At 34.9% G+C, this 27,101-nt stretch overlaps 1 protein-coding gene across 1 annotated transcript; it reads left to right on the top strand.

Annotated features, from left to right (window-relative positions):
* The first annotated feature begins 251 nt into the window (after positions 1 to 251).
* Positions 252 to 24,050, top strand: LOC120080442 (beta-glucosidase 42). Its single transcript, XM_039035097.1, has 14 exons — positions 252 to 455; positions 7,439 to 7,505; positions 7,621 to 7,679; positions 8,237 to 8,312; positions 11,211 to 11,285; positions 11,372 to 11,459; positions 13,216 to 13,441; positions 20,566 to 20,681; positions 22,184 to 22,398; positions 22,467 to 22,501; positions 22,642 to 22,744; positions 22,894 to 23,002; positions 23,454 to 23,665; positions 23,772 to 24,050. The coding sequence occupies exons 1-13, from the start codon at positions 330 to 332 to the stop codon at positions 23,647 to 23,649; spliced, it is 1,491 nt and encodes a 496-aa protein (XP_038891025.1). The 5' UTR covers positions 252 to 329; the 3' UTR covers positions 23,650 to 23,665; positions 23,772 to 24,050.
* Positions 24,051 to 27,101: the final 3,051 nt, after the last annotated feature.

The raw sequence follows: 27,101 nt of genomic DNA, 5'->3' as shown, positions 1-27,101 counted from the left end.
TGGGAGATCACCAAGAGAATTTGAAATTTGGAACTCTCAACAATAAGCACAATGGGAGGGAATTTTTGACTTTTGACCTTTAGTAGGGTCTCAAGAACAAAATTTTGAAAAATGGGTCTATTTTTCAAAATTCTGTAGTTTTACACTCCACTCATACATCCCAATTTCAAACTTTACAGAGCCATTTCAAACTACAGTTTTTTTTTTCCTGGGCCCAGAGATCACCAACTATTAATTCTTTAACTATAAATACATGTCAACCATTTTGCTCTACAATTTTCGATCCAATTTTCCTCCACTGCTTCACTGGCAAGATCACTGCAACGATAATGCCGAAGAAGGTGGAGTTATTGGAGCATTATCAAGAGGATGCAGATGGCCCCAACGCTAAACCATTATCTCGCGATGATTTTCCCCCGAATTTCTTCTTCGGCGTTGCCACTTCCGCTTATCAGGTTCCCTTTTAACTCGTTCCAGAACTACAATGTCAATACTATCTTCTATTTCCTTCAATGGCTGAATCCCGGTTTTTGTGCTATTGAGATCTTGGATTTTGTTTTGTTTGGGTGATTTTTTATTTGTATCAATTAATTGCATGAATCACGCGTTGTCTTCTTTTCGGTATTCGAATATAATTTAGCTTTGTCGATTCGTTTTTGTTCTTCAATTTCTGAGTTTCTTTGCAACTCTTGAGGCATTCTGATTTTCCTGATATTTGATTGTCTGTTTCTTCGTCTTTTAGTTATCCCTAACTCAAATTTGGGGATATAGCTATCTTCGATCGGGTCTTTCTTGCTACCTTTGATTAGTAAAATGTTTCATTAATTATCTAACATGATTTTTTTTTTTTTGTTTTTCTTTTTTGTGATTTTCTTTCATAAAGTTAATCTTCCTTTCGAATCGTATCGTTTCTATGTTGGAATTCCTTTATTTCCTTTTCGCTTTTCAGCTAAAGTTCAGATATCCTTGATAGAGAGAGAAAGTTTGATTTCCTCTTTTATCCCTTTTGGTTTCCTTTTCTGTAATTTTTTAAATATTTATTTTCTAATTTTATTAAAATTAAAAATAATTAGAAATATAAATTTTTTCTTTCAACTTACAAATCATTGGTCTTCTTTTAACATATTAATCATTATCTTTCTATAGTGATTTATTAACACAAATTTATGATCTTTTTAGTACAAATTTATGATTATAGCTAAAAAGTTTTCTTTTTGAGCATAGCTTAAAAAACCATTTTTTTGAGTAAAATAATTGGAAGGTGGGGATTGAATTATTGACGTTTGGACTGGTAATGGATGCCTCTATCTACGTCATACTGGCGTATATTCACTAATTTATATGTTTTAAGGCAATTTGCCTTAAAAAATTTTACTACATACTGGCGTATATTCACTAATTTATATGTTTCAACTTTTTCTATATATGTTATGCTTACAATATTTTATTTAAACTAGGCTAGGTATACTGCCTTTTAGCCATCTAATAATTGTTTTAGCTATTTTATTTTATCCATTTTATTGGATGGCTATTTTAATTTAATTTAATTTATTAATTATTGATAAATACAATCGACTTTTAGTGTGTTAATATTTGAATTCATGAAATTAATTTTAGGAAAAACATAAATTTATATGACTAAGGGGTTGTATTAATTAAAATTATGAACTAATAATTGTATGAATTTAAGTCTTGAACTTTCTTTAGTGTATTTTTAACCTATAAATTTTGTTAAAAATATATCGTGACTTATAATTTTTTTCAATAGAACTTCTAAATTATTATAAGCAAATCAATATAGACTTATTGAGATTACTTTTAAAAATAGTCAAAGCATCAATTATTGCACGTATGTAGACTTCTTCAGATGTTGGATTAACACTATGGACAATTAGAATTTAGAATCGATATATGGATAACTTTCAAAAGGAAAATTGTTTCGATCATGAAAGTGTAAAGGTTCAATTGATAAAATTAGAAAAACTATAATCGGTGACAATTCTTTTTAAGATTTTTCAAATATAGCAACTTAAATATGGTTTTGCAAGTCTAGCAAATGATAACTGTTTATTCCCCTCTTGCCCTTGTTTAAAAAAATGTCTACTAGCGATAGATTTCTATCATTGATAGATGACCACAATTAGAAGTCTATCATTAATATAGACCATAAATTTACAAGAAATCTGTTGGTGATAGTTTCTAATACTAAAAGAAGGCTCATGAATAATTTTCTTCACGAAGGTTGTTATAGTGAGAGCTAACTTCATAAATAGAATTTGGTAAGTGATAGAAGTCTATCAACAGACCCGAATGCATAAATAGTTATATCAATAATAACTATTCTTGATGCCCTAAAGTATCACACCCCTCTTGATTGCTTCAAAGAGTCGTACCAAACCACCCGTCTGATTCCTGATGTTCCTCTCCGGGTGTTTGGCTGTGTTGTCTTTGTTCATGCCCACGGTCCTAACTGCACCAAGTTTACCCCTCGTGCTCAGCAATGTGTGTTTGTTGGGTATCCTCTCCATCAATGTGGGTATAAATGTTACCATCCACCTTCTCGAAAATATTTTATTTCAATGGATGTTACCTTTCTTGAGGATCAACCCTTCTTGCCTATTAGTCATCTTCAGGGGGAGAGTTATAGTGAAGAGACTAATTGGTCCACATCACCAATCTCATTAGATTTACCGCTTGAACTTGAGCCTATCTTGAGTATTAACGACACGGTTCTCCCTACCAAACAAGTCCTGTGGATAACATACTATAGGAAGAATCTCAAGAAGGAAATAGTGCTACCTGTTGCATCTCCGGCTCTGGTCCATGAGTCTGATCCAACATCAGCTCCAGGTACTTGTATCCCTACCTCTAATGATATTGGTGCTTGTTCTGAGAATGATATGTGTAGTGTGGATAAAGATGACGAAATTGTTGACGGTTGTGCCAAGGACATCATATGTAATGCTGATGCAGTTAAAAATGATAGTGTTGAGGAAACGGCTCCAGAAAGTGATACTGTTACGAGGAAGGATGAGTGTGTGAAGGATCCCTCAGGAGATAAAACTCTGGAACAGAATACTGAATGTGATGAAGGGTCAGACAAGATAAAAAGTCATGATGCCTCTCTCGATCTTCCAATAGCTCTGAGGAAAGGTACTTGATCTTGCAGAAGTATCCTATGCACAGTTACATGTCTTACAGTAATTTGTCTCCCGAATTCAAGGCTCTTACTACAAGCCTGGATACAGTAACGATACCAAGCAGTATACATGTAGCAATGGAGATTCTTGAATGGAAAGTTGCAGTTATGGAGGAAATGAGGGCCGTTGAGAAGAACAACACTTTGGATCGAGTCTCGCTCTCTGAAGGACACAAGACAATTGGATGCAAGTGGGTGTTCACCATAAAATACAAGTCTGATGGAACGATTGATAGATACAAGACTAAAGTGGTTGGCAAAGGCTTTACCCAGACCTTTGGAATCGACTACTCAGCGACCTTCTCTCCAGTGGCAAAGTTAAATATCGTTTGGGTTCTTTTGTCGATGGTTGTGAACCAAGATTGGCCTTTTCATCAGCTTGATGTAAAAAATGCATTTCTCAATGGTGAGTTAGAAGAAAAAGTCTACATGAGTCCTCCCCCGGGTTTTGAAAGTCAGTTTAATCACCGAGTCTGTAAACTAAGGAAGTCACTGTATGGGTTGAAGCAATCTCCAAAGGCTTGGTTTGACAGATTCACTACTTTCGTGAAGGCTCAAGGGTACAATGAAGGGCACTCAGATCACACTTTATTCACAAAGAGGTCTGTATCAGGAAAGATTGCGGTTCTCATTGTTTATGTGGATGACATTGTCCTGTCTGGTGATGATGCCACAAAAATTATCAAACTCAGAGAAAATGACAGAGGAGTTCGAGATTAAAGACCTTGGAAAATTGAGGTATTTTCTTGGGATGGAAGTTGCTCGGTCAAAAGAAGGTATTTTAGTTTCTCAATGGAAATAGATGCTTGACTTACTTAAAGAGACAGATATGATTGGATGTAAGCCCGTTGACACTCCTGTGGAATTCAATGTGAAATGTAGTAATGTGGATAACAGGGTTTCAATCAATAAAGAAAGATATCAGCGTCTTGTTGGAAAATTAATTTACTTATCCTATACTAGACCCAACATATCCTACGTAGTCAGTATAGTGAGTCAATTCATACAAGCTCCTTACGAAGAACATATGACAACTGTGGAGTGAGATATTTGACTGTAAGGGCCTGATGTTCAGAAAGTCTGACAAATGATGCATTGAAGCTTACACCGATTCTGACTGGGCAGGTTCTGTTGTTGACAAAAAATCGATGTCTGGATATTGTACTTTTGTCTAGGGTAATCTGGTTAATTGGAGGAGTAAAAAACAAGGGGTGGTTGCTAGAAGCAGCACTGAAGCAGAGTATAGGGCCATGAGTCTAGGGATATGTGAAAAGATCTGGCTGAAGAAAGTTTTGTTGGATATCCATCAAGATAGTGATCTCCCGATGAAACTTTTATGTGACAATAAAGCAGCAATAAACATTACAAATAACCCTGTCCAACATGTCAGGACAAAACACGTGGAGATTAGACACTTCATCAAGGAAAGACTAGACAGTGGCAACATTTGCATTTCTTACATTCCTTCAATTAGCAAGTCGCGGATGTCCTCCCAAAAGGGTTGCTCAGACACAACTTTAGTTATTGTGTTAGCAAGTTGGGTCTCATTGATATCTATGCCCCAACTTGAGGGGAGTGTTGAAAATAAGTGTTTTAGCCTTAGGGGCATTTTTGTAATTTAGTCTTGCTCTAGGGTTTTCTACTTGACTATTTATTTGAGCAGTCTTTCTTGTACTCCATCATCAGAAATAATAAAAAACAGCAGTTTAGTATCGTGGTTTTTTCTGTCTGTTCTAGGGTTTTCCACATAAACCATTGTGTTCTTCTTCTTCCTTCTTTTTCATCAGGAACCACAGATAGGAAAACCCTTACTGTATGCTGCAACTGCTTGGGATATTTGGGATGCTGTACAGAAATTGTACTCCAAGAGGCAGAACGCGTCACGTTTGTATACTTTGCGTAAACAAGTTCATGAGTGCAGACAAGGAACCATGGATGTTACTTCTTATTTCAACAAACTATCTTTACTCTGGCAAGAAATGGATCTATATCGGGAGATTTTCTGGGATTGTCTGTGTGGGGGAGTTTAGTATTCAAAAATTGAGGAAGTTGATCGTGTTTACGACTTTCTTGCTGGTTTGAACTCCAAATTTGATACAGTTCGTAGTTGTATACTGGGACAGAGACCAATACCTTCTCTTATAGAAGTTTGTTCAGAGGTTCGTTTAGAGGAAGATAGATCGCGTGCTATGAATAATCCTATTGTCAATACCATTGACTCTGCTGCGTTTGGTGCAAAATCACATGGGTCTGATGGTGACAAGCAGAATGGTAAACACTCATCCTCTGGTTCCATGAATCGGAACTGGCACCAGCTCAAGCTCAAGGTACTCCTATTTCTGATAATACTGATGTGTGTGATGTTTTTGAGAGTGACAAAACTGATGTGATAATTCTAGAAAATGACAAAGTTGAAGATAGTGATGAGTCATCAGGAGAAATACAGGAGGATGAGTGCTTGCCGTAGGTAACTGAGTGTGACCATTGTCCTTTCGCTGAACACCGATCAGGCAAAACAGGGAGTTATGATGCCTCTCTTGACATACCCATTGCTTTGAGAAAGGGGACCAGATCATGTACTAAGTATTCCATGGATAGTTTTCTATCTTACATTAATTTGTCTTCTGAGTTTAGGGCATTCATTACCAACTTGGATACCGTAATGGTACCAAACAATATACATGGCCATGGAAATTCCTGAATGGAAGGTTGTGGTCATAGAAGAGATGAGAGCTCTTGAAAAGAATAATACGTGGGATCGTGTAGCTTTCCCTTAAGGGCATAAAACAATTGGGTGCAAATGGTTGTCACTGTAAAGTATAAGTCTGATGGAACTCTTGATAGGTACAAGGCCAGAGTGGTTGCTTAAGGGTTTACTCAGACATATGGAATAGACTACGCTGAAACTTTCTTTCTCTCCTGTAGCGAAACTAAATACAGTTCGAGTCCTTCTTTCAGTAGCAGTTAACAAAGACTGACCTCTTCATCAACTTGATGTAAAAAATGCGTTCCTGAATGGTGAGTTAGAGGAAGAGGTCTATATGAGTCCACCCCCTGGTTTTGAAACTCAATTTGATCATCTGGTCTGTAAACTCAGGAAATCCCTATATGGTTTGAAGCAGTCTCCAAAAGCTTGGTTTGACAGGTTCACCACTTTTGTTAAGTCCCTAGGTTTTAATCAGGGGCACTCTGATCACACTTTATTCACAAAAAGATCAGTATCAGGGAAAATAATTGTTCTAGTTGTGTACGTAGATGATATTGTTCTATCAGGAGATGATACTACCGAGAATATTAGACTGAAAAAGAAAATAGCTGATGAATTTGAGATTAAGGATCTTGGAAGTTTAAGGTATTTCCTTGGAATGGAGGTAGCAAGATCAAGAGAAGAGATTTTTGTTTCTCAACGAAAATATGTAAAGAGATATGGTTGAAGAAATTTCTGTCTGATCTTCATCAAGACAGTGAGACTCCTATGAAGCTCTATTGTGATAACAAGGCAGCTATAAGTATAGCCAATAATCCTATGCAACATGATAGAACAAAACATGTGGAGATCGATAGACACTTCATCAAAGAAAAACTGGACAGTGGTAGTATTTGTATTCCTTACATCCCTTCTGGTTAACAAGTTGTTGACATTTTTACTAAAGGATTACTGATGCAAAGCTTTGATACTTGTGTTAGCAAGTTGGGTCTAATTGATATCTACGCCCCCAACTTGAGGGAGAGTGTTGAAAATAGAAGGGCTATTATTTTTTAGCCCCAAGGGTTTTTTAGTCTTTTTACTTTGCCCAAATTTTCGTTCTTTTTCTGTATTAAGGTTTCTATAGCCTTTATATATCTTGATTCTGTCTACAAGACATATAATAATAAAAAAGAGCTCTTCTATCGTGGTTTTTTCTCTCTGTTCGAGGGTTTTCCACGTAAATATCGTATTTTCTTCTTCTTACTTTCAATAAAAGGATTCTAAAGTGAACGTGCAAGAGGATTAAACTGTTTTGTTTTTCTTCGAAGTTATGGACTTGAGATTGTTTCTAAAATAAAACAATGTATTAAGACATATAAAATCATTATTTGTGAAATACATATGTTTAGCATCATTGCACTGTTTCAATAAAATTATTAGGATCAAAATTATTCTGTTACTTATTCGTTTATTGATAGTTAGTTTACTAACATTAGACGTTGCAACAGAACCACACTCACTATGTCATTAATAAATTTGATATTTTGCAGGTTGAAGGAGCTGCCAACGAGGGAGGCAGAGGCCCTTGCATCTGGGATGAATTTACACATATTAAGGGTAATCATTGTTCTTTGATTTTGAAGTTCTGTCATCCCCTATAATTTCTCTAACCAGATAGCTAAGCTAATTCCATCGTGGTTTTAAACTTATTTTGCTTCCACCATGTCTGCAGGCAAGATTCTGGATGGTGGCAATGGTGATGTAGCGGTGGACCAATATCACAGATACAAGGTTGGTCAAGTTCATTCTTAAGAGTGTTCATCATTTATTTAATTTCCTCGTATAAAAGAATTTTGGTCTTGATTAGTGTTCATTGTCACCTAATTTTGCAATTCCGGGTTCTTACTTCTTGCCTTATTACAGAGTGTTTCTGCTAGGCAAGCCAAAGATTTAAGTTTAATGCTTTCATCATGAATTCAAATCCAGTATATGAGTAGTCCTTTCCTTCTAAATGTTTATTCAAAAGGAGGTGACTGTTTCTCTGGCGCTTTGATTAAAATATGAGAAGTGCTTAATAAAATTTGACTGTTTTATTTTATATGTACGTTACCACTCTATATCTGTAACCAACTAAAAAGTATTTTGTAGGCATCCTTCACAGTGGTTTGGGTACTCCATGTCCCCCTTCCTACAGTCTATATCTGTTTTAGGATTGTTCCTGATAAAAATAGAAACACATTAACTTGTTTAAATTATATTTTTCCTTTACAGTTATTTTTTTAATCAACACCACCGGCGCCCCCCCCCCCCCAAAATACAAAAATTACATTATTTATTTTCTATTTTAGGAAGATGTTGAACTTATATCAAATTTGGGATTTGATGCTTATCGCTTTTCAATCTCATGGTCCCGCATATTTCCTGGTATGTGCTTTGTAAAATCTTCCCTGCACTTTTGCTGATATGAAAAGAATACTAGATACATGTGATATTGTTAGGATAACACCTAACAAGAACACTAAAAGAATAACATAGAAAACATAAGAACACCCAAATATAGAAATATATGGAAATATGCTATAATATCAATAATATCATAAGAAAAGCAATAAGATTACCTAACCTTCCGAGATGGCTAGTCTCTCCTAAATTCTCCAAATGAAGTTGCACAAAATCCTTCACACCTTGACTGCCAACTCACTCCCTCCATTTGTAACTAAAAGACCTAACAAACTTACTAGCTATTTACTAATATACACCTCCTAATAATCATAATCTTACAGATACACCCTCTATATTGTGATGCCTATTGAGACACCAGAAAGGAAGAGGAGAAAACATACATCAGTGTACAAATCTCACACACTTGTTTAAATTATATTTTTCCTGGAACAAGAAAAATATAGGTGAAATTTGACAAAGTCACAGTAATGTTTTTATTTTCCTTTTTGAAAAGGAAACAAATTTTTTCTATTGATATTGATATTGAACTCCTTTGGCTTGACTATATTGCCCCTCTTTGGTAAATTTCATACATCAATAAAATTTGTTTCTTATAAAAAAAATAAGATATTGATATTGAACTCACGCTAGTATTGTGGTAGCTAGAGCTGGTTAAATCATCGATTAACCTAAAAGTTTAAGTTGAAGGGTAAAAGTAAATTTAATATTATATCTTTTAACACTCCCCTCACTTGAACTTGAAATATGTAGAAGATCTAACCATTGGAAAGTAATAACAACTGGGAAGGAAATATCATGGTTCGACATAGGACCTTATGAACCACCTCTCTGATACTATGTCAAATTGGTAATTTAACAAAAGCCATGATGCTCAAGAAAGGATTAAAACATCTATCGATATATCTATAAATAGGACAATTCGACATCGATACTAAGGATTAATTGATATCTTCAAAAGTTTTTCAAAAAGCCTTTTTCTTAAATCTTTTTATTATTATTTATTATCAATTATTATTAATGTTTTTTTTTTTTTTTTTTTTTTTATGAGTAACAAACGTCATTGAGGAAAAAAAGAAGAAATACATGGACATAAAAAAACTAAAGCCCACAAAAAACTAAAACTAACTAAAAGAAAGGTCCCCCGTCCCCGGCCCAGTGGGGGAAATTTCCCCCATCTCCGCCCCCGTCCCCGCCACGGAGGCGGGAATTACCCATCGGGGAAACGGTCCCCGCCGGGCCCCATTCCCCGTTTCCCCGTGGGGATTCCCCTACTAATTCCCCGCGGGGATTCTCCATTTTTATTTTTTATTTTTTAAGTTTGGGCTTAAATTTAGAATTTATATATTCAATATTGAGCTCACAACAAGTCTATATAGTATACATTATAAACATATATATAAATAAGTTATTTTATATATTATAAATATATATTTATAAAATATTAAAAATATTACTATATAAAATCGGGGTCGGGGGCGGGGGTGGGGATACCATCCCCGTCCCTGGACGGGGCCCCGAAAAATTCCCCGGTTTGACCCCATCCCCGGTCAAACTGGATCGGGGCGGGGCCCCGACCCCGTGGAGAATTTTGCCAACCCTTAGGTCTCTATTCAAGCAAGATAAAATTAAGCAGATAATTACAGAAAAACTTTTATAAATACCTATAAAACATATGAAAAATCATCTATCAATCCTAATGTGAGTACACATACTAATAACAAGATTTATAAGATATTTTATTGATTTATTCATAGATACATCCGTAAATTGAAATGCTGACATTGGTATTTTAATCCTTGTCCTCAAGTTGGTGACTCAACGGAGAAATGATATATTAGATATGTAATTTAAAATCAATATATCTAGATAATATTAATTCAAAGGTTTAAGAATATTAGTTATAGACGTGCTTGTCAATACAGCAATAAGGAACTCAGGTTTCTTGTTCTTCTTGTTCTCCTTGTTCTTCTTTTCTTTTTGTTTTTTTTTTTCGGTGTGAAACATAATCAGGTTAGTTGAAGGGACAGCAAAACGTCAATGGATATCGTTAATGCTTGTCTTTCTTGGTTTCTGTGAACTCAGTTCAATTTGAATCAATCTTTGAAGAAAGGATAACTACATTTCTTGTAAAAAAAAATATAAAATATGATGAAATAATACTCGTCAGAGTGAATTTTTATCGTTTCATATTAAGATTTCTTTATTTTTCAAATTTCCATCATTTATTGCATTTTACATCTTTCCACTTGTCAGGAACATCTCGTTCATGGAGAATTTTGTTTTACATCCACAATTGGTAACATGATTATGAATCATATTTGCACTATCGTTATAAAACTGTTGAGACGAAGGAATTGGGACTTCAAAACCTGTTTTCCTTTCCACTTCCAAGATCTGGTCCTAGTGGCGAGAACTTATGATGTTTAGAGGTTCTCTCCAGGGTGTCTTGGGTCAAGCCTCCTTAATAGGAAACTCTATAATCGAAAATCCTTATTATCTCTTTGAGGTAGTCTTGGGATAAGCCAAGTCTCATGGTGGAGTGGGTCACGAGCATAATGAGCAAGGAGTGAAGCCCTCCGATACCCTAGTTATTTAAAAGAAAACCATCTTCACTCCTCTTGTTATTGTGCTGTATTTACTTCTATTTCCTCCATTCCTTTTGAATAACTTTTGTAAAATACTATTTATCTATTCTTGGTTATTCCTTCCTGTTTCTTTTCTGGGCTTTGAACCATCAATATTCTGCTATTTTCAATTCTTAGTATCATAACCATTCTGAAGCACGCAGAAATTATTCCCATTTAAAGTATCTTTGTTGTTTTATTGCACTTCCTACTGACGAGCCGTTTCCTCTTTCAGATGGTTTGGGGACCAAAGTCAATGTTGAAGGGATTAATTACTACAATAACCTAATCAATGCACTTCTTGAAAAGGGTAAAAATCTCTACCTGTGAATTTCATTTTAAGCTCAACTAGTGAAAAAATGGTTGAAGGATTTTATTTAATTATTTTTTTTGCAGGCATTCAGCCTTATGTAACATTGTATCATTGGGACCTTCCTTTGCATCTCCAGGAGGCAATTGGAGGGTGGCTAAACAAAGAAATTGTGTAAGTTCTTTGCTTGAGACCTATGTATGTGGTCTAAAAAGCTATGTTATTTTTTAAGTGCATTATCTTCTGTAGGCATTTTTATGAATAGTATACGAAGTTTGGTGTTTAGTTTACAAGTTTGTGTAAAGCTAGGTTCTTTTAGCTTGGAGTAGCAAAGTTCTGACCTTTCTAGCATGTTTCTGTTGGGCAGAGTTGAAGAAAAGGTTTTAAAGTTTGAGTTTTTATAGACTTTGTTAGGAGTACGACTTGAAGAGAGTTTCAATAGGAAGTGTAATTTTAATGATTCAGCTCGTGGAATTTTTTAAATCACCCATTGATCCAAAAGTTTAAGCTTGTGGATGAAGGTAAATTTAATATAATATCTAACACTCTCCCTCACTTGTGGGCTTGAAAATGAAGAAGACCCAACAGGTAGAAATCAATATTAAATGGGGAGGAAACAACATTGCAGGGGCTTGAACCCAGTACAAGCAACCTGCTCTAATACCATCTTAAATTACCAGTTGATCCAAAAGCTTAAACTTGTGGACGACGATAAATTTAATATAATATCTAACAAGATTAACATTGTTGTATTCTAGAATAAAGAATCCTTCATAAGAATCAAATGTAGGCTAGGCTATAGGTGGTAACTAGACTCACATTCTCTTACTGACACCTTCTTGTGTGTGTGCGCGCGCGTGCATGTACTAAATAAAAGTTGGTATCATTTTGTTGTCAGACTTAGTATCATATTTTGGGTTATGATCTTTTGTGTGTACTGGGTCCTTTGAGCTATCATAATCCATAAACAATAATGTCAATGCACGGAAGTGTTGGCCTAACTCTGGTCCTTCATCATGTGCTTCAGTGTGATATGGGCTTAGGTTAGGTACTAATTTTATCACAAAATTAATAATAATCGATTGAAAATTAGGAACCGAATACCAAGCTAAACGGTAACTTGCTTGATCAATAAAGAAATTGAAGTATTGCTTGAGCAATAGGAAGAATACAAAGTTATCTAATTTAATTGAAGTTAAGGAAGTTGCATACAAAATTTCAATAGGAAGAAATGATTTCATTCAATGAACCTGATTCTTTTTTTTTCCCTTTTTTTTTTTTACAATATGTAGAGTGGAGGATCAAACTCCAGACCTCGAGGTTTATAGTATATATTCATGCCAGTCGAGTTATGCTCATATCACTCCTCAATAATATCACTAGTAACCCTATGATGAGTATGTGAGAATCCAAATGTTTGAAAGAAATAATCCCACATTGCGCTCGCAAACGCACAACACTAGAGAATATGGTTCAAGTCTTCCTCCCACACCGTGAGTTTAAGTTAGTTAGGTAGGATGGGTATGTTTTATTTATTATTATTAGTATTTTAGTCCTCAGTGTAGGGATATCTTTTTGGCTAGTTAATTGAGCAAGGAATGTGGAGAAGCAACTCTCATATTCGCCCCTTGCCCTTAAACTCTCTCTGGTTTTCAAGAATAAAAGTGGTTTCTATTGCGTCTAACTGAGTAATCCTTTGTCTTTGATCACACATAAAAAATATTGCCTATCATAGACACAACTCCACCAGAGTTTACTATTTTTTATGACAACTTAAGACAACATCTCCCAATCATGAATATTTATCAGTCATTTTTGTTTTTTTAGTGTTCTGTATGGTGTATAAACATTTAACTCTCATATATTTGTAAAATATTTTGCAAATTCCATATCAACAACCTGTTTTCTAACTTGCTTGGCAAACAAACAGAAATTACTTCGCAACCTATGCAGAAACTTGTTTTTCAAGTTTTGGTGATAGAGTAAAGAACTGGATTACAATTAATGAGCCTCTTCAAACTTCCGTGAATGGACATGGAATTGGTATCTTTGCTCCTGGAAGATGGGAAAATTCATCAGTTGAACAATATTTGACTGCACACCACCAGATCTTGGCACATTCAGCTGCTGTATCCATTTATCGAAAGAAGTATAAGGTAAAACATCCAAACCTGTCCGCACTAAGCACCGCCTAATTTCTTTTTATTTTTTTATCCTCTGATGAGTATATTATTCAAATATTTGATTTTCTTGTCCTTCTTGTCAATATGAACTTCATCATCAATCTAAAAATAGTAAAAAATTTTGTTATAACAAGATACTCGAGTAAGCAGTTAGAATTGTTCTCTGTAATTTTGGAGAATAATAATCGTATTATTTAATCAGGATTTTTTTTTTAACAATAATATTATTTTAATATTTATTGACAAAAATAGGGTTGTGAAATCGTGGATGGGGTCCACGAGTTTTGAGTCAGCACATAAATCATGGACCCCGTCCATGATTTAAGGCTAAATCGTGTACCCCGTCCACGATTTAAGGCCAGCCAAGCTAATTTTTTTTTTTTCACATTTTCTCCCAACTTCTGTCTTTTTCTTATATTTTTTTAGCATTTTTGCATCTTCGGAGAATCTTTTACTATGAAATTTAAATTTTCAAAGGCGTAAAATAAAAATTGAATCAAATTTCTAGCCACGAATTAAAGTTAAATTTTTTTTTTCACATTTTCCCCAAACTTTTGTCTTCTTCTTTTATTTTTTTTTAGTGTTTTTTGTATTTTTGGAAAATCTTTTAATGTGAAATTCAAATTTTTAAAGGTATATAGTAAAATAAAAATTGAATCGAATTTCTAGCCACGAATTAATTCTAAATCTATTTTTTTTCACATTTTTCTCCAACTTCTGTCTCTTTTATTTTTTATTTTTTATTTTTTTTTGCATTTTCGGAGAATCTTTTACTGTGAAATTCAAATTTTTAAAGGCCTACGGTAAAATAAAAATTGAATCAAATTTCTAACAATGAATTAAGACTAAATCTATTTTTTTTCACATTTTCCCCCAACTTTTGTCTCTTTTATTTTTTAGTTATTTTTTTTATTTTTTTTTAATTTTTTTTTCATTTTCGGAGAATCTTTTATTGTGAAATTCAAATTCTTAAAGGCCTACGGTAAAATAAAAATTGAATCGAATCTCTAGCGACGAATTAAGGTTAAATATATATTTTTTTTTCACATTTTCCCCAACTTCTATTTTCTTTTATTTTCTAGTGTTTTTTTATTTTTTTTTATTTTTTTTATTTTTGAAGAATTTTTACTGTGAAATTCAAAATTTTAAAGATCTACGATAAAATAAAAATTGAATCAAATTTATAGCCACGAATGAAGGCTAAATCTATTTTTTTCGCATAGATTTGTTTTATCGTAGATTTTTTTTTTCATATAGATTTGTTTTACCATTAAATTCAAATAGATTTGTTCCCCTTTGTATCCACTCAAATTCAAATAGCTGACATAAAAATCGTGTACTGGTTCACGATTTTGCTACCCTATTTTTGTCGATACTTTTTCCCTCCACCTTACTTTTGTAATTTCTTTCCTATATACCCTATTTTTGTTATTACTTTTAAAAAATACATTATTCTTGAACTTACCCCTTTAATCAGAGTAAAGATACATATATATAGGCAAGTCAAAAACCCTAATCTAAGGAATGTAAAATTACAATACAGGACAAATATACATAAAAATATAAATATATATTATAACACTTCCCCTCAAACCGGAGCAAATATGTCAATCATGTCCAGCTTGTTGTATAGATAGCTTATTCTTGCTCAATTTACAACTTTGGTAAGGATATCTCCCAAATAAAACTTGCATACTGTGATGATACCAAGCAGTGTGCATAAGGCCATGGAAGTTCTCGAATGGAGAGCTTCGGTTATGGAAGAAATGAGCTTGAAACACATAAAACTTGGGATCTAGTTGTACTTCCTAAAAGCCATAAAACCGTCGGGTGCAAGTAGGTTCACTGTTAAATACAGATCTGATGGGCTCTTGATAGATACAAGACTAGACTGGTTGCAAAAAAGGGTTTACCCAGACATATGGGGTAGATTACTCAGAAACCTTCTCTCCAGTGGTGAAGCTTAAAACGATACGAGTTCCCCTTTCAGTTGTTGTAAATAGAGACTGACCCTTACATCAACTGGATGTAAAGAATGCATTCCTGAATTGTGAGTTAGAAGAAGAGGTCTATATGAACCCGCCTCTAGGTTTTGAAGCACGGTTTGATAATTGAGTGTGTAAACTAAAGAAATCTCTATATGGCTTAAAGTAGTCTCCGAGAGCTTGGTTCGATAGATTCACTACTTTCATTAAGTCCCAAGGGTTTGTCCAAGGGCATTCTGATCATAACTTGTTTACTAAGAGATCGGCATCAGGGAAGGTAGTTTTTCTGATTGTCTACATTGATATCATTTTGTCATCATTTTGTCAGGTGACAATACATCTAAGGTTGTCAAGTTAAAATAGAGGATGACAGATGAATTTGAGATCAAAGACCTTGGCAGTCTGAGGTATTTTCTTGGGATGGAAGTAGCAAGATCAAAAGAAGGAATATCTGTTTCTCAACGGAAGTATACTTTGGACTAGTTGAAAGAAACAGGAATGACTGGGTGTAAACCTGCAGATATGCCTGTGGAAGTTAATAGCAAGCTGGGAGATTCTGTCATATGCAGTCAGTATGGTTAGTCAGTTTATGCAGGCTCCTTATGAGAGACAAATGGAGGTTGTTACCCGGATTATGAGGTATTTGAAGTCTACTCTTGGAAAAGGCTTGGTGTTCAGGAAGCAAGACAAAAGGTGCATTGAGGCCTGCTGACTTAGATTGGGTAGGTTTTGTCACAGATAGAAAGTTCACTTCGGGATACTGTACATTTGTTTGGGGAATATGTGAAGAAAAACTGGACAGTGGCGGTATCTGTATTCCCTATATTCCTTCAAGTCAACATATTGCTGATGTTCTCACCAAAGGATTGCCAAGACAGAATTTTGACATATGTGTTAGCAAGTTGGGTTTTATTGATATCTACGCCCCAACTTGAGGGGGAGTATTGAAAAATGTTGTTTTTTCCCTAAGGGCATTTTTGTCTTTTTACATGGTGTCTACTATTTTAGGGTTTCAGTCTTGGGGTTATGGTTATTTATATCTGAGTCTGGGTGCTTTGTACTGTGTAACAAAATTAATAAAAATTTCTCTATCGTGGTTTTTCTCCTTGGTCTAGGGTTTTCCGCGTTAAATCTTGTCTTGTTTCTTCTTCCCTATTTTTCAATAGCATCCTAATGTTTTCTTCCCTAGAGGTAGGTCTGTTATTTCCCATGTTTTGTTCTTTTCCGAGGCCTTTATTTCTTCTAATACAACTTGCTTCCAATTGATGTCTCTGAGGGCTTCATAGACATTGTTCGGAATGTGTATTTTGGATATTGCTTCACTTCTTCATTCCATTCAATCTCCTTTTCTCTTCTCCATCCCTATTTCTTTTCTCATCTCTTCTCCCTCTTTTTTTTTTTCTTTTAAGTTGGATCTTCGATGGTGTTACTAAAACCGATGGGCGTCTTTATTGTCTCCATAAGTTGCCAGAGCCGATCGATGAAATTGGAGAGTTGGTGGTTGGTGCTAGTTTTTGTCCAAAATCGACTCCACCCGATTGATGATCACTCCTAATATCGAGTACCTAACATATGATAGAAACTCAAAGTTCATTCAAAATACCGTGACAATCAACAATCAGCATAGCAAAGAATCCCATCCATCATGACATAATGAAATACAGAGATAGATTGACATTCCATATCTGAGGTCAACAAAAACATAGTGGAACTAAACTTTATTCCGTCTCGCCATCAAATTGCCGATATTCTCACCAAAGCCTTACCGAGGAGAAATTTTGATGAATTCAATTTCAAGCTTGGATTGCATTCCATATACAATTCAGCTTGAAGGGAAGTGTAGATTTTTATGTATAGTATAGTTACCTCAATTATTATTTTTAGATGTTCTTTCTTTGTATAATTAGTTCCCGTAGAATTTTTCTTGTATTATATTTATCCACTATTGGTCCTTTTCAGAAATAAGGAAAATACAATATTTCTCTAAAAGTAACACATCCTTCCATCAGAAAATGGAAGATCTACTTTCATTTTAATCTCAGTTTCTCCATGGTCTTGTGCTCTGTAATATCTTCTTCTTGGTGCACGGTATCTCAGTCCTTGAAAATTGCCAAAATCTTCTTCAGAAGAATCAGAATCATCCATCAAAAAACCAGGAAATTGTTACCCAATTCACGTCCTTGATTTTGATTTTCCATAATTCAAACAGGGTTGTTTTCACGTTTATTTCTTGTTGGAGGATCTTGATTTTCTTGTTGATCTTGTTGCCGTCCAGGAGGGTTTCTTGCACCATTCAATCTTTGAGGATTTTCTCCCACAGGATGAAGATTCATTTGGGTTAACACTTAAGTGATTTGATTGACAGATTGTTTGAAGATCTGTAAATCCTTTCTGAAGCTTTTCAATTGAAGTCTCCACCAACTGCAAGCATTGGTTTTGGGAAGCTGCCGCGTCCATGGAGTAAAATTTCGAAGATCCAAATTCGAACCACAGTTCTGAGCGAGAATGGAGCTCTGGTACCACTTATTACAGCCAAGCTAGATAATAATTTTCCAAAGGAATTCAAGTGCCTTTTAAAGAAGCTTGAGAGCTGCACAACTAATCTTGGCAACTAGCTAAAACATTACAACTGAATATAGATAAACTAAAACATAAAGGAAAAAGTCCACTAAGACAGAACTGAAAACAAGACGTTTAAAGAACTCAAGAAAGTTCCCAAGAACTAACAAGAACAGAAAAGAATCTCAACAAGAGATGTCCTACATCAATGTAGAACAGAGGACAAAGAAAGAAATTGTGGTGAGTTTTGTTGTGTTAGAACCATAACAGAAGATTTTGATCTATCTGCTAAAGTAACAGTAGTTAGGTATGTAGATGACAAAAGAGTGGACAATGATTTGGAATTACCTATCATATGAGCAGTGTGCTAGAGACTATGACCCATTTAGTAGAGAATGAAAAAAGACCATGATTTATGGTACTAGATCCAACAATGGTTGTATAGTGAAGGCAAGTCTGGATGATGATGAGATGCTTTCAATAGTTTTTGGTATTATTTAAATTAAACAAACTCCTTTATAGACTTAGCTTTAGTTCAGACGTAATCCAATGAAGATTGGAGAAACACAAAATCTACCCTAAGTAAAAAAAAAAAAAAAATCAGAACCAAATGACCGGACGACCTTTGAAAAATCATATCTTAATAAAGGTTGGAATAAAAATCCTCAAGTCGTTCAAAATAGTTTCAAATCCAAGCCGGAATGTGACAAAAATAATCACACAGGCTTGTTAAGAGTACCAAGAAAAAGCAAACCACGGCGGCCAAGAAGATTCTTGCCACGTGTACTCACACACTACTACACTAGTGTGTGGGAGTGGGGGCAACAACTTCTGGCGATGTGTGGGATCCATATGTGGCTACTCTGCTAGCCAAATTTAGGATTTTGCTGATTGGTGGACACGCTTCCTCTTGAGTTAGGTGGGTACAAATAACGAATACTCTAAGGTTCGAAAACCTAGTTGTTCTAGGAAAAGACCCAGTGCTTTGATACTATGTTGATGGGAGACCAAATATGGGAGAACGATTCTTTTCATTCTATACTTTAGAGTTAAATACATACCGGAGTTGTAACACCCCAGGCCCAGGATTCGGAATCCAGATTCGGCCCCTAATGGCCCCAGCATTCCCCTACATCCCTTGCGACCTGGCTATGTCATCCTCCCTTCCTCCCTTGCCTTGAATGCTTTAGAAGTGAAAGTTGTCCCCATAAACCAATACGGGACTTTGGAGTTCTTATGATTGAGTCACTGAAAAGGAAGGTGCACCTTGTTGGTATAGGTAGTAACTTTCAATTCTTTTAAGCCTTTCTTAACCATACTTTCATGTCCTCAGGATCCCTCTCGTTCGGATGTGATACCGGATTAGAGTTCTTATGATTGAGTCACCGAAAAGGAAGGTGCACCTTGTTGGTATAGGTAGTAACTTTCAATTCTTTTAAGCCTTTCTTAACCATACTTTCATGTCCTCAGGATCCCTCTCGTTCGGATGTGATACCGGTTCATTTATGTACCCCTCTTGAACTCGGGTCGTTACAGGAGTACTTGGACGCCCTAAACAAGTAGTAAAATTAAAATAAAGGACAAAGGACTAATAAGTTCCTATTCATATATATACACACAATGGAAACCGGTATCTAGATGTATTTGTTAGATAAGCTTTCAAGTCTTTTCACCGCACTTTCATTCATGAAAGTTCATATTTTATACAAGTGAAATAAAAAAAATAAAAAAATAATTCCAATTTGCTAATGTAGCAAGTGAAACTTTGAACCTTCATCTTTCAATCTTTTACAACAATCGAAAAACGTCAAAAGTGAAGTACAAACTCCGGGACCCAGCCCTTATTTGTATACAGCTAGTAGGTGCCAATGAATAGGATGCAATTATTACACACCACTCTTTGCTGCAGCTGTGTATTATACTTAATTCTTGAGGACGCAGTCATTAGAAAATGCAATGAGGGTACGGTCTACTGGGGAAGGTGGCCTTATAGTTCTGAAATGCTGAATAACTTAATTCTTTCCAATATTATATTAGTTTAAAATCTTGAATATCTTCATTTTTGTGTATATTGTGATTAAGGTGGCTGGCCATCCTTGTTTGTTTATGTTAGATGATATGATATTTAATTTACCTTCACTCACCAGGTTAAGTTTTTGGGTCAATTGATGATTTAAAACGGTATCAGAACAGATGATCCAAGGAAGTCTTGTATTCAAACTCCTGCAATGTTATTTTCACTTGTTGGGTCTTCTTCATATTTCAATTTACAAGTGAGGGGAGTGTTAGATGATATGATATTAAATTTGCCTTCACCCAACAACTTAAGCTTTTAGGCCAATTGGTGATTCAGTAGTTTACAATCCATCAATTCAAATTTATTCCTGCTTCCGGACTTAATTAGAAGGCACTTGGGTCTAAAATTGACATGTAATGATGAACATATGTTGCCTTGAAATTCTTATTCTTCTGTTGGAGTAAAATTTTAATTCCTACTGCTTCTGCAATCGTATGAACAGTATTTGGTTTTTTTCCACTCTCATCCTTTTCCAGGAACATCAGGGAGGACAAATAGGCCTGTCTGTAGATTGTGAATGGTCAGAACCTAACACAGATACAGTTGAAGACAGGACTGCTGCATCAAGACGCCTAGATTTTCATTTTGGATGGTAATTTCTGGACTCTGATAGTTTCTTGTTATTATTGGGCGATGAGAAATTATACCATTTCGTAATCTCTCTCTCTCTCTCTCTCACTTCCCACATGTATAGGCGTTAACATACATCTCAGTGTGGGTGGTAATTTCTGGACTCTGATAGTTTCTTGCTATTATTGGGCGATGAGAAATTATACCATTTCGTAATCTCTCTCTCTCTCTCACTTCCCACATGTATAGGCGTTAACATACACTCAGTGTGTTAGTGAGTAGTGATATAAGAAATCAAGTACCATAAACACTTTGTTTGGCTTGCTGTTCTGTTTGGGATCTTCAAGTCTGGACTGATTAAGCTCATGTTTAGAGAATAGGTCAAAGACTAGTTTTTGCATGACTTGTTTTGCGATTGTGCAGAGAAATGAGTTTGTTGAATCTAGGTATAATTCGAAGGTGTCGGATTTGAAGTAAAAGACAAGATATATTAATCATTTATTATATATAAGAAAATTAAATATAGATTATATTTGATGAAAATATCAAAATATTTTTCTTAAGAAATGTAAAAGTATTATAAGAATGAATGAAATATTATTACAAGTTGAGCCAAAAATTTTCAGATAATTAATATGTGAAAAAATATTTAATTTTTCGTACAGTTTACTTTTCGTGTATTTACCAAAGTGTAGAAGAATATTATAAATTCTTCTATATGAATTTACTTAATTATAATTGGTAATTGCTATATAGCAGAAACTGCCAACCCAATATGGGTATAAGCTTGTGTTTTTTTTTTTTTTATTTTTTTTATTTTCTTCTTAGAACATGTGTGTTTACATACATACATACATATATATACATACATACATATATATATATATATATACATACATACATACATACATACATACAGATACATACATATACATACATACATACATACATATATGTGAGGTAGAAGAATCGAATCTCATATCTCAAGGTCGATAGTATAGGCTTTATGCTAGTCGAGCTATGTTTATCTTAGCGATTTAGTTTTCTTCATGTTTTGTCTTGTTACATCAACTTTTCAATTTTTTTTAAATTTATATTTTGGGTAGGAGATTCAAACCCATGACCACTTAAAGAAAGTAATAATGTCTTTAGTGTTTCATATTGGCAGTTGACACTAATAGTTTCTTAATGTTGCATGAAATAAACAGCAGATGGAAGGTCGCAAAGAATAATACTTCTCCCAATCTAGATTTCTTTCCCTAGTTATTCCTGGAACGCAATTAATTCTGGTTGGATTCAATCCTTAATAACATTTCTAGTTTTAGTTGGTATCTTGCTGATATTTTACTTGTCTGGATATCCTATTTGTGGGGGTTGTGTATTACGAACACGTACTTATTTTATCAACTCTCGATAAAAAAAAGGTTGTCCATTCTTAGATAAACAAAGATCGACTTTTAGAGTTGCTCAAAGTTTCTCTCTAGCATAATTATTTAGTAGTTTGAGTTATGATTTTTGGAATAGGTACTTGCACCCAATATATTTTGGAGATTATCCTGAAGTTATGCGTGAACAACTTGGAGATAACCTTCCGAAATTCAGTGATGAAGAAAAGGAGTTGATTATGAATAGTGTGGACTTTGTGGGTCTGAATCACTACACATCGAGGTTTATTGCTGATGCAGCAGAGAGTCCTGATGGTGGGGATTTCTACAAATCACAAAAGATGGCAAGACTTGGTAAATCTCTCTCTACTCTTTCCATGTTTCAGAACACGAATTATGTTTAACATTTCTGTTATTATCAGTTCACTGGGAAGACGGTGAGCTTATCGGTGAGAAGGTCTGGCTCTCTTTTTTCTCTCATGAGCATGGAACACATCCACACTTGTTCTTCTTGCAATTGCAATAAAAGCATTTGCAGTAGGCATTTGTGTATCCTGTGAACTTTGATCTTCATTTCGCTGAACAATTTACATGCAGGCGGCATCGGAATGGCTTTATGTTGTTCCTTGGGGATTCAGAAAGGTCCTAAACTACATAAAACAGAAATACAATAATCCAATTATCATCATAACTGAGAACGGTATGTACATTAAAAGCCTACCAATATTGTAGGACTGTTATGAATTTTCCAAGTGGAAGGAAAATTGCAGTTTATTTTTTGGAACCTTAATATAAATGATTGAATCATGAAGCCTACTAACCATGCAATTTTCTTATTTCTGATTTCAGGCATGGATGATGAAGAAAATGAACTTTGCCCACTTCACGAGATGCTTGATGACAAAATGAGAGTTGGTTATTTCAAGAGTTATTTGGCTGAATTATCCAAGGCAATCAGGTGGGCCACATACTTTCCTTCCTTTCAAATGTTGCCTTCTTAATCAATGAATTTAGCATGCTCTCTTATACTCTGCTTTTTTAACACATTAGCATTTACGTGTTTTTCCAAACCGCTTTTGTTCATTTTGGTTCATCTATTTTTTATAATGTCTCTTTTTGTCCGTTCTCTTAGTTTTTATTTATCTTCTGATATTTTTATTACGTTTGTTTTGGTTCCTACACATTTAAAAAGTGACCGATTTGGTCTATTTATTCTTTTCATCTCATTTTTTCGATCATAATTTTTCAACAATCCCCCAATAAAATTTTGTAATACCATTGCACATTTGTGTTGAAACTTGAAAGATTCTTTTTGTTGTATAAACTTAGAATTTTACAAACAAGACCAAAGTGACAAGTCTATCTAAATGATGATGTGGTTTGATGGTAATATGAAATTTTGTGCACAGGGATGGAGTAGATGTTAGGGGTTACTTTGCATGGACGCTATTGGACAACTTTGAGTGGGCTCAAGGCTACACCAAGCGATTTGGATTGGTATATGTGGACTACAAAAATGGCCTAACTCGCCATCCTAAATCTTCTGCATATTGGTTCCGTCGCTTCTTGAAAGGTTCTGATGAGAAAAATGGCAAACAAGAGTGAAACACTCCTTCCTTTTGTAAGTCTTGTCCTTTTTCATTTGCTTTCAACCTTAGATCTACTTTCTTGGTATTGATTTAAAGGCATAATTTAAACTTAACCAATACATTTTACTTGCTTCTTAGAATGAAGATAAAATAATGGGCAGAAAGGATTCTTGCATGGGATGAAATACAAGCCACCCAAGGAGAATCTATTTGCATGTTCCTGTTGGTCGACGATCAATAATTAGAATAAGTCATTAAGCTTGTTGACTTGATGTATGTTGTGTCGAGGAAGAAAATAGAACTTTGTAATACTACAGTGGAAACAAATATAATTATATGTATCCAAACAATTGTGATTCTCAATCTTCTTAAATTGACAAATTTATAATAAAATAATAGAATAAACATTGAGAAAAATAGATGTTGGAAATGACTTGTAATTATTTAGAGAGGTTTTTTGGAGTATTGAATTGGTTATTATAATTGGTAAATTATAATAGTGTGTTTGAGTTATAATCGTTTGTGTTTACATGTTCTTCCATTTTATTTTCTTTGCTCCAGCCTTAGTACTTTTAGTAAGTTCGTTCTACATGTTTATTTGATCCAATCACATTCAAAAGTTGAGGTTCTTGAGTTTCTTTGGAAAGGAGAAAAGTGAGAAGTGCTTGAAAAACCCTCTATTTGCCATTAAATTAGATTTTTTCTTACATGATATTATAAGATTTGATGTTGTTTGCCAGAGTAGGGATGAGTAGAGTGAGTTGAAAATAGAGTCGAACGGTCGAAATTGGCCGAACCGAAAGGGGGAGGGGGTTTATTAGCTAATTTAGTCAGTAGTCGATTTTCTATTTTTAAAAACCGACCGTTGGACGGTCAGAGAATATCCCCATTTCGACAAAACCCGTCCGATCCTCATAGAATCCAAATACATATATTTTATATTAATTTATTAGGTGAACTGCCAGAAAACCATGGTTGTTTGTAATGATTACCTACATATTTTGAAAAAAATTGTTATTATTTTTGTAATAGTCGAGTTTTTCGAAAACAAACTTTTTCCCTATTCCCTTCTTCTTCATCTTTTCTCTCTCTTGTTTGTTCGCCTTTTTTGTCTTTCTTATTTTTGTTTTTATCTTTTATTTTATTCTCTTCTCCTTCTCCATTTCTCTCCCTCATTTCTTCATTTTTCTATTCGTTTCTCTCCCTCTTTTCTTCATTCTCTTCTTTTTATTTTTTCCCAGTTCTCTACACTTTTTTTCTTCTCTTTTTATATACATATATTTTAATTTTTTTTACTGTTATTTTGGGGTTTGGCCTTTGGGTCTCTTCTAAGTCTTTATCTTTGACCTCATCTTCTTTTTTCCAATCCAATTTGTCGAATTCGTAAAACGACAAAATCACTAGCCCCTGCCCACGTGGTCAGCTAAGTGGTGCCTTCAACATCTGCATTAACTGACGAAATTGATTGATAAAAATCGAGTCATTGGTGGTCGATGATTTTGTCCAAATCCGATTCTCCGATCGATGGTCACCCTTAAGCAAGAAGACGAGATTTTGAGTTCAACCGAGTGAAATGGTTCATTGTTACCCAGTAAATGCCCCTACAGCCAAGTACAGCTGCGCTAGCTATGCGTTGTGTTTGGTGCTCAAAGGTAGAATGCTTCCCGAGTGGGAGCCTCAGCGGCGCTACCCTCGAACGCAGCTGCACTCCGAAATTTGACAGAGACATCATTGTGCACGCGCGCGGCCATTTGGGAGAAGCATATAGTTGAGTGTTGCAACACGCAAGACTAGTGCTGCGCCAAAAAGGCCAGAGCGCAGCTGTGCTCTACCGCAGTGTAGTTGCGTTACCTTGATTTCTATATATCTCTCTCATTCTTTTAGGAGTTTTTGATGTAGAAATTGGATGGAGGCTGAAGTTTGTCCCAAAATTCTTCCTCTTTGTATTTCTTACGTCTTAGCAGAGGTTTTACCTCTCATTTGGGTTGTAAACAAGGGATTTGAGCTCTCTTCTTTTATTTGTCTATGGGCTAATGAATTAATTTCTATCCAATTTTAGGAGCAATAATTCTTTCCGTATGCATTTTCTTCTTTATTATCACCCTTTGTCATTATTGAAATATTCTATATCTTTTATTTTGCGTTATTCATTGCGCTGCCATGATGAGTTATATGCATACACTTAGTAACATTTCCCACACTGTATTTTTCTGACTAATACTTAGTTAATTCGTAGCTACAACACTACTTTATCTTTTATCTTTCAAAATTCTGCTCAAACCTTCTTTTCAAAATTATGTCTAAGTGTTTGTCTATTTGTCCAAACAACACAATGAGGACCTTGCACATCTCTAAATTTGAGGGTGGGGAAGGTCTGAGCAGATGAGATCAAGTGATGCGGTCATTAAGAAAATGTGTTCATTATATAAAAAAAAAATTCATACAAAACTCCAATGTCAGCGCAAGGGAAACTCCAAAAAAATCCCAACCTAATAAGAGTTAAGTCGTGAAAGGAATCTACTCGTAGTTGGATATTCGCATGACACCCTGGGAGCAAGCCAAACGAAGGTGGGTTTCCAAGAACGACGCAGTATGAAAAGAAAGAGAAAAATGAGAAAAAGAAAAAAAAAAGAGTATAAGGGACAACTCCTCTGACCAGCAAAAGTTATACTTAGTTGAAAATCAAGAGTTAAAGTTGAAATTGACACACAACCATAGTTGGATGTTCGTATGACATCCGTGGGAACAAGCCAAAACGAAGGGTGTAACCATGATCAACCGTCTCTAATAAATGACGCAAATTTGACCACTGCATCCGGACGCATCAAGTTGTTTTCACAAGAAGAGGTAAACATTCTTTTTAAAACTAGAAGGGAATTTTTTAGTAGAAATTGGTTGTATAGAAGAATAGAGTACGACTTTGTTAGGAATTATCAAGGATAGAAGGAAATTGCGTTGTTAAGTAATTTTGCCTAGGTGAGCATTCAAAGCAACCAATCGATGCAAAATTTAGGATAGAAATTGAACAATATTGCCTTAGTAGAAGATATGCTTGAGGACAAGTATATATCTAAATTTGGGGGGTATGATAACTTGTAGAAATACAAATTATTTATACTGTTTTATTTAGATATTGTGGCTAAAAGAAAGAAAAGTTGCGTCGAAAGTATAGAAATTGGCTAAGAAATGCGAGAATTATAAATTGTCATCAATACACCCACTAACACCATTGCGATGGTAGAATAGAATGTTTCAGTTATGTTTTGTAGGAAATCAAGTCAGCGCATGCGTTCATGGCTCAAAGATAAAATGAACAACGCATCTACATCGCATTGCGCCTATCAATCGAGAATGAAGATATGATCAACGCAATGACGGCACATGCGACAATCAATCAAGAGATTTGCGATCAACGCACTTTCAACTGCATACAGTAATAAAAAACAACACCGCATGCGGCGATAGATC

Source organism: Benincasa hispida, chromosome 6 (genome assembly GCF_009727055.1).
Source record: "Benincasa hispida cultivar B227 chromosome 6, ASM972705v1, whole genome shotgun sequence".
In the NCBI taxonomy this organism is placed as follows: domain Eukaryota; kingdom Viridiplantae; phylum Streptophyta; class Magnoliopsida; order Cucurbitales; family Cucurbitaceae; genus Benincasa; species Benincasa hispida.
The sequence above is the reverse complement of the archived record's forward strand: the minus strand, read 5'-3'. Positions and strand labels throughout refer to the sequence as shown.

Excerpts from the sequence above, each read along its gene's own strand:
- LOC120080442 (XM_039035097.1), top strand. The coding sequence starts at position 330 with ATGCCGAAGAAGGTGGAGTTATTGGAGCATTATCAAGAGGATGCAGAT. Across the intron at positions 7,506-7,620 it reads TGAATTTACACATATTAAGG|GCAAGATTCTGGATGGTGGC; the intron begins GTAATCATTGTT and ends CCATGTCTGCAG. Across the intron at positions 11,460-13,215 it reads TGGCTAAACAAAGAAATTGT|AAATTACTTCGCAACCTATG; the intron begins GTAAGTTCTTTG and ends GCAAACAAACAG.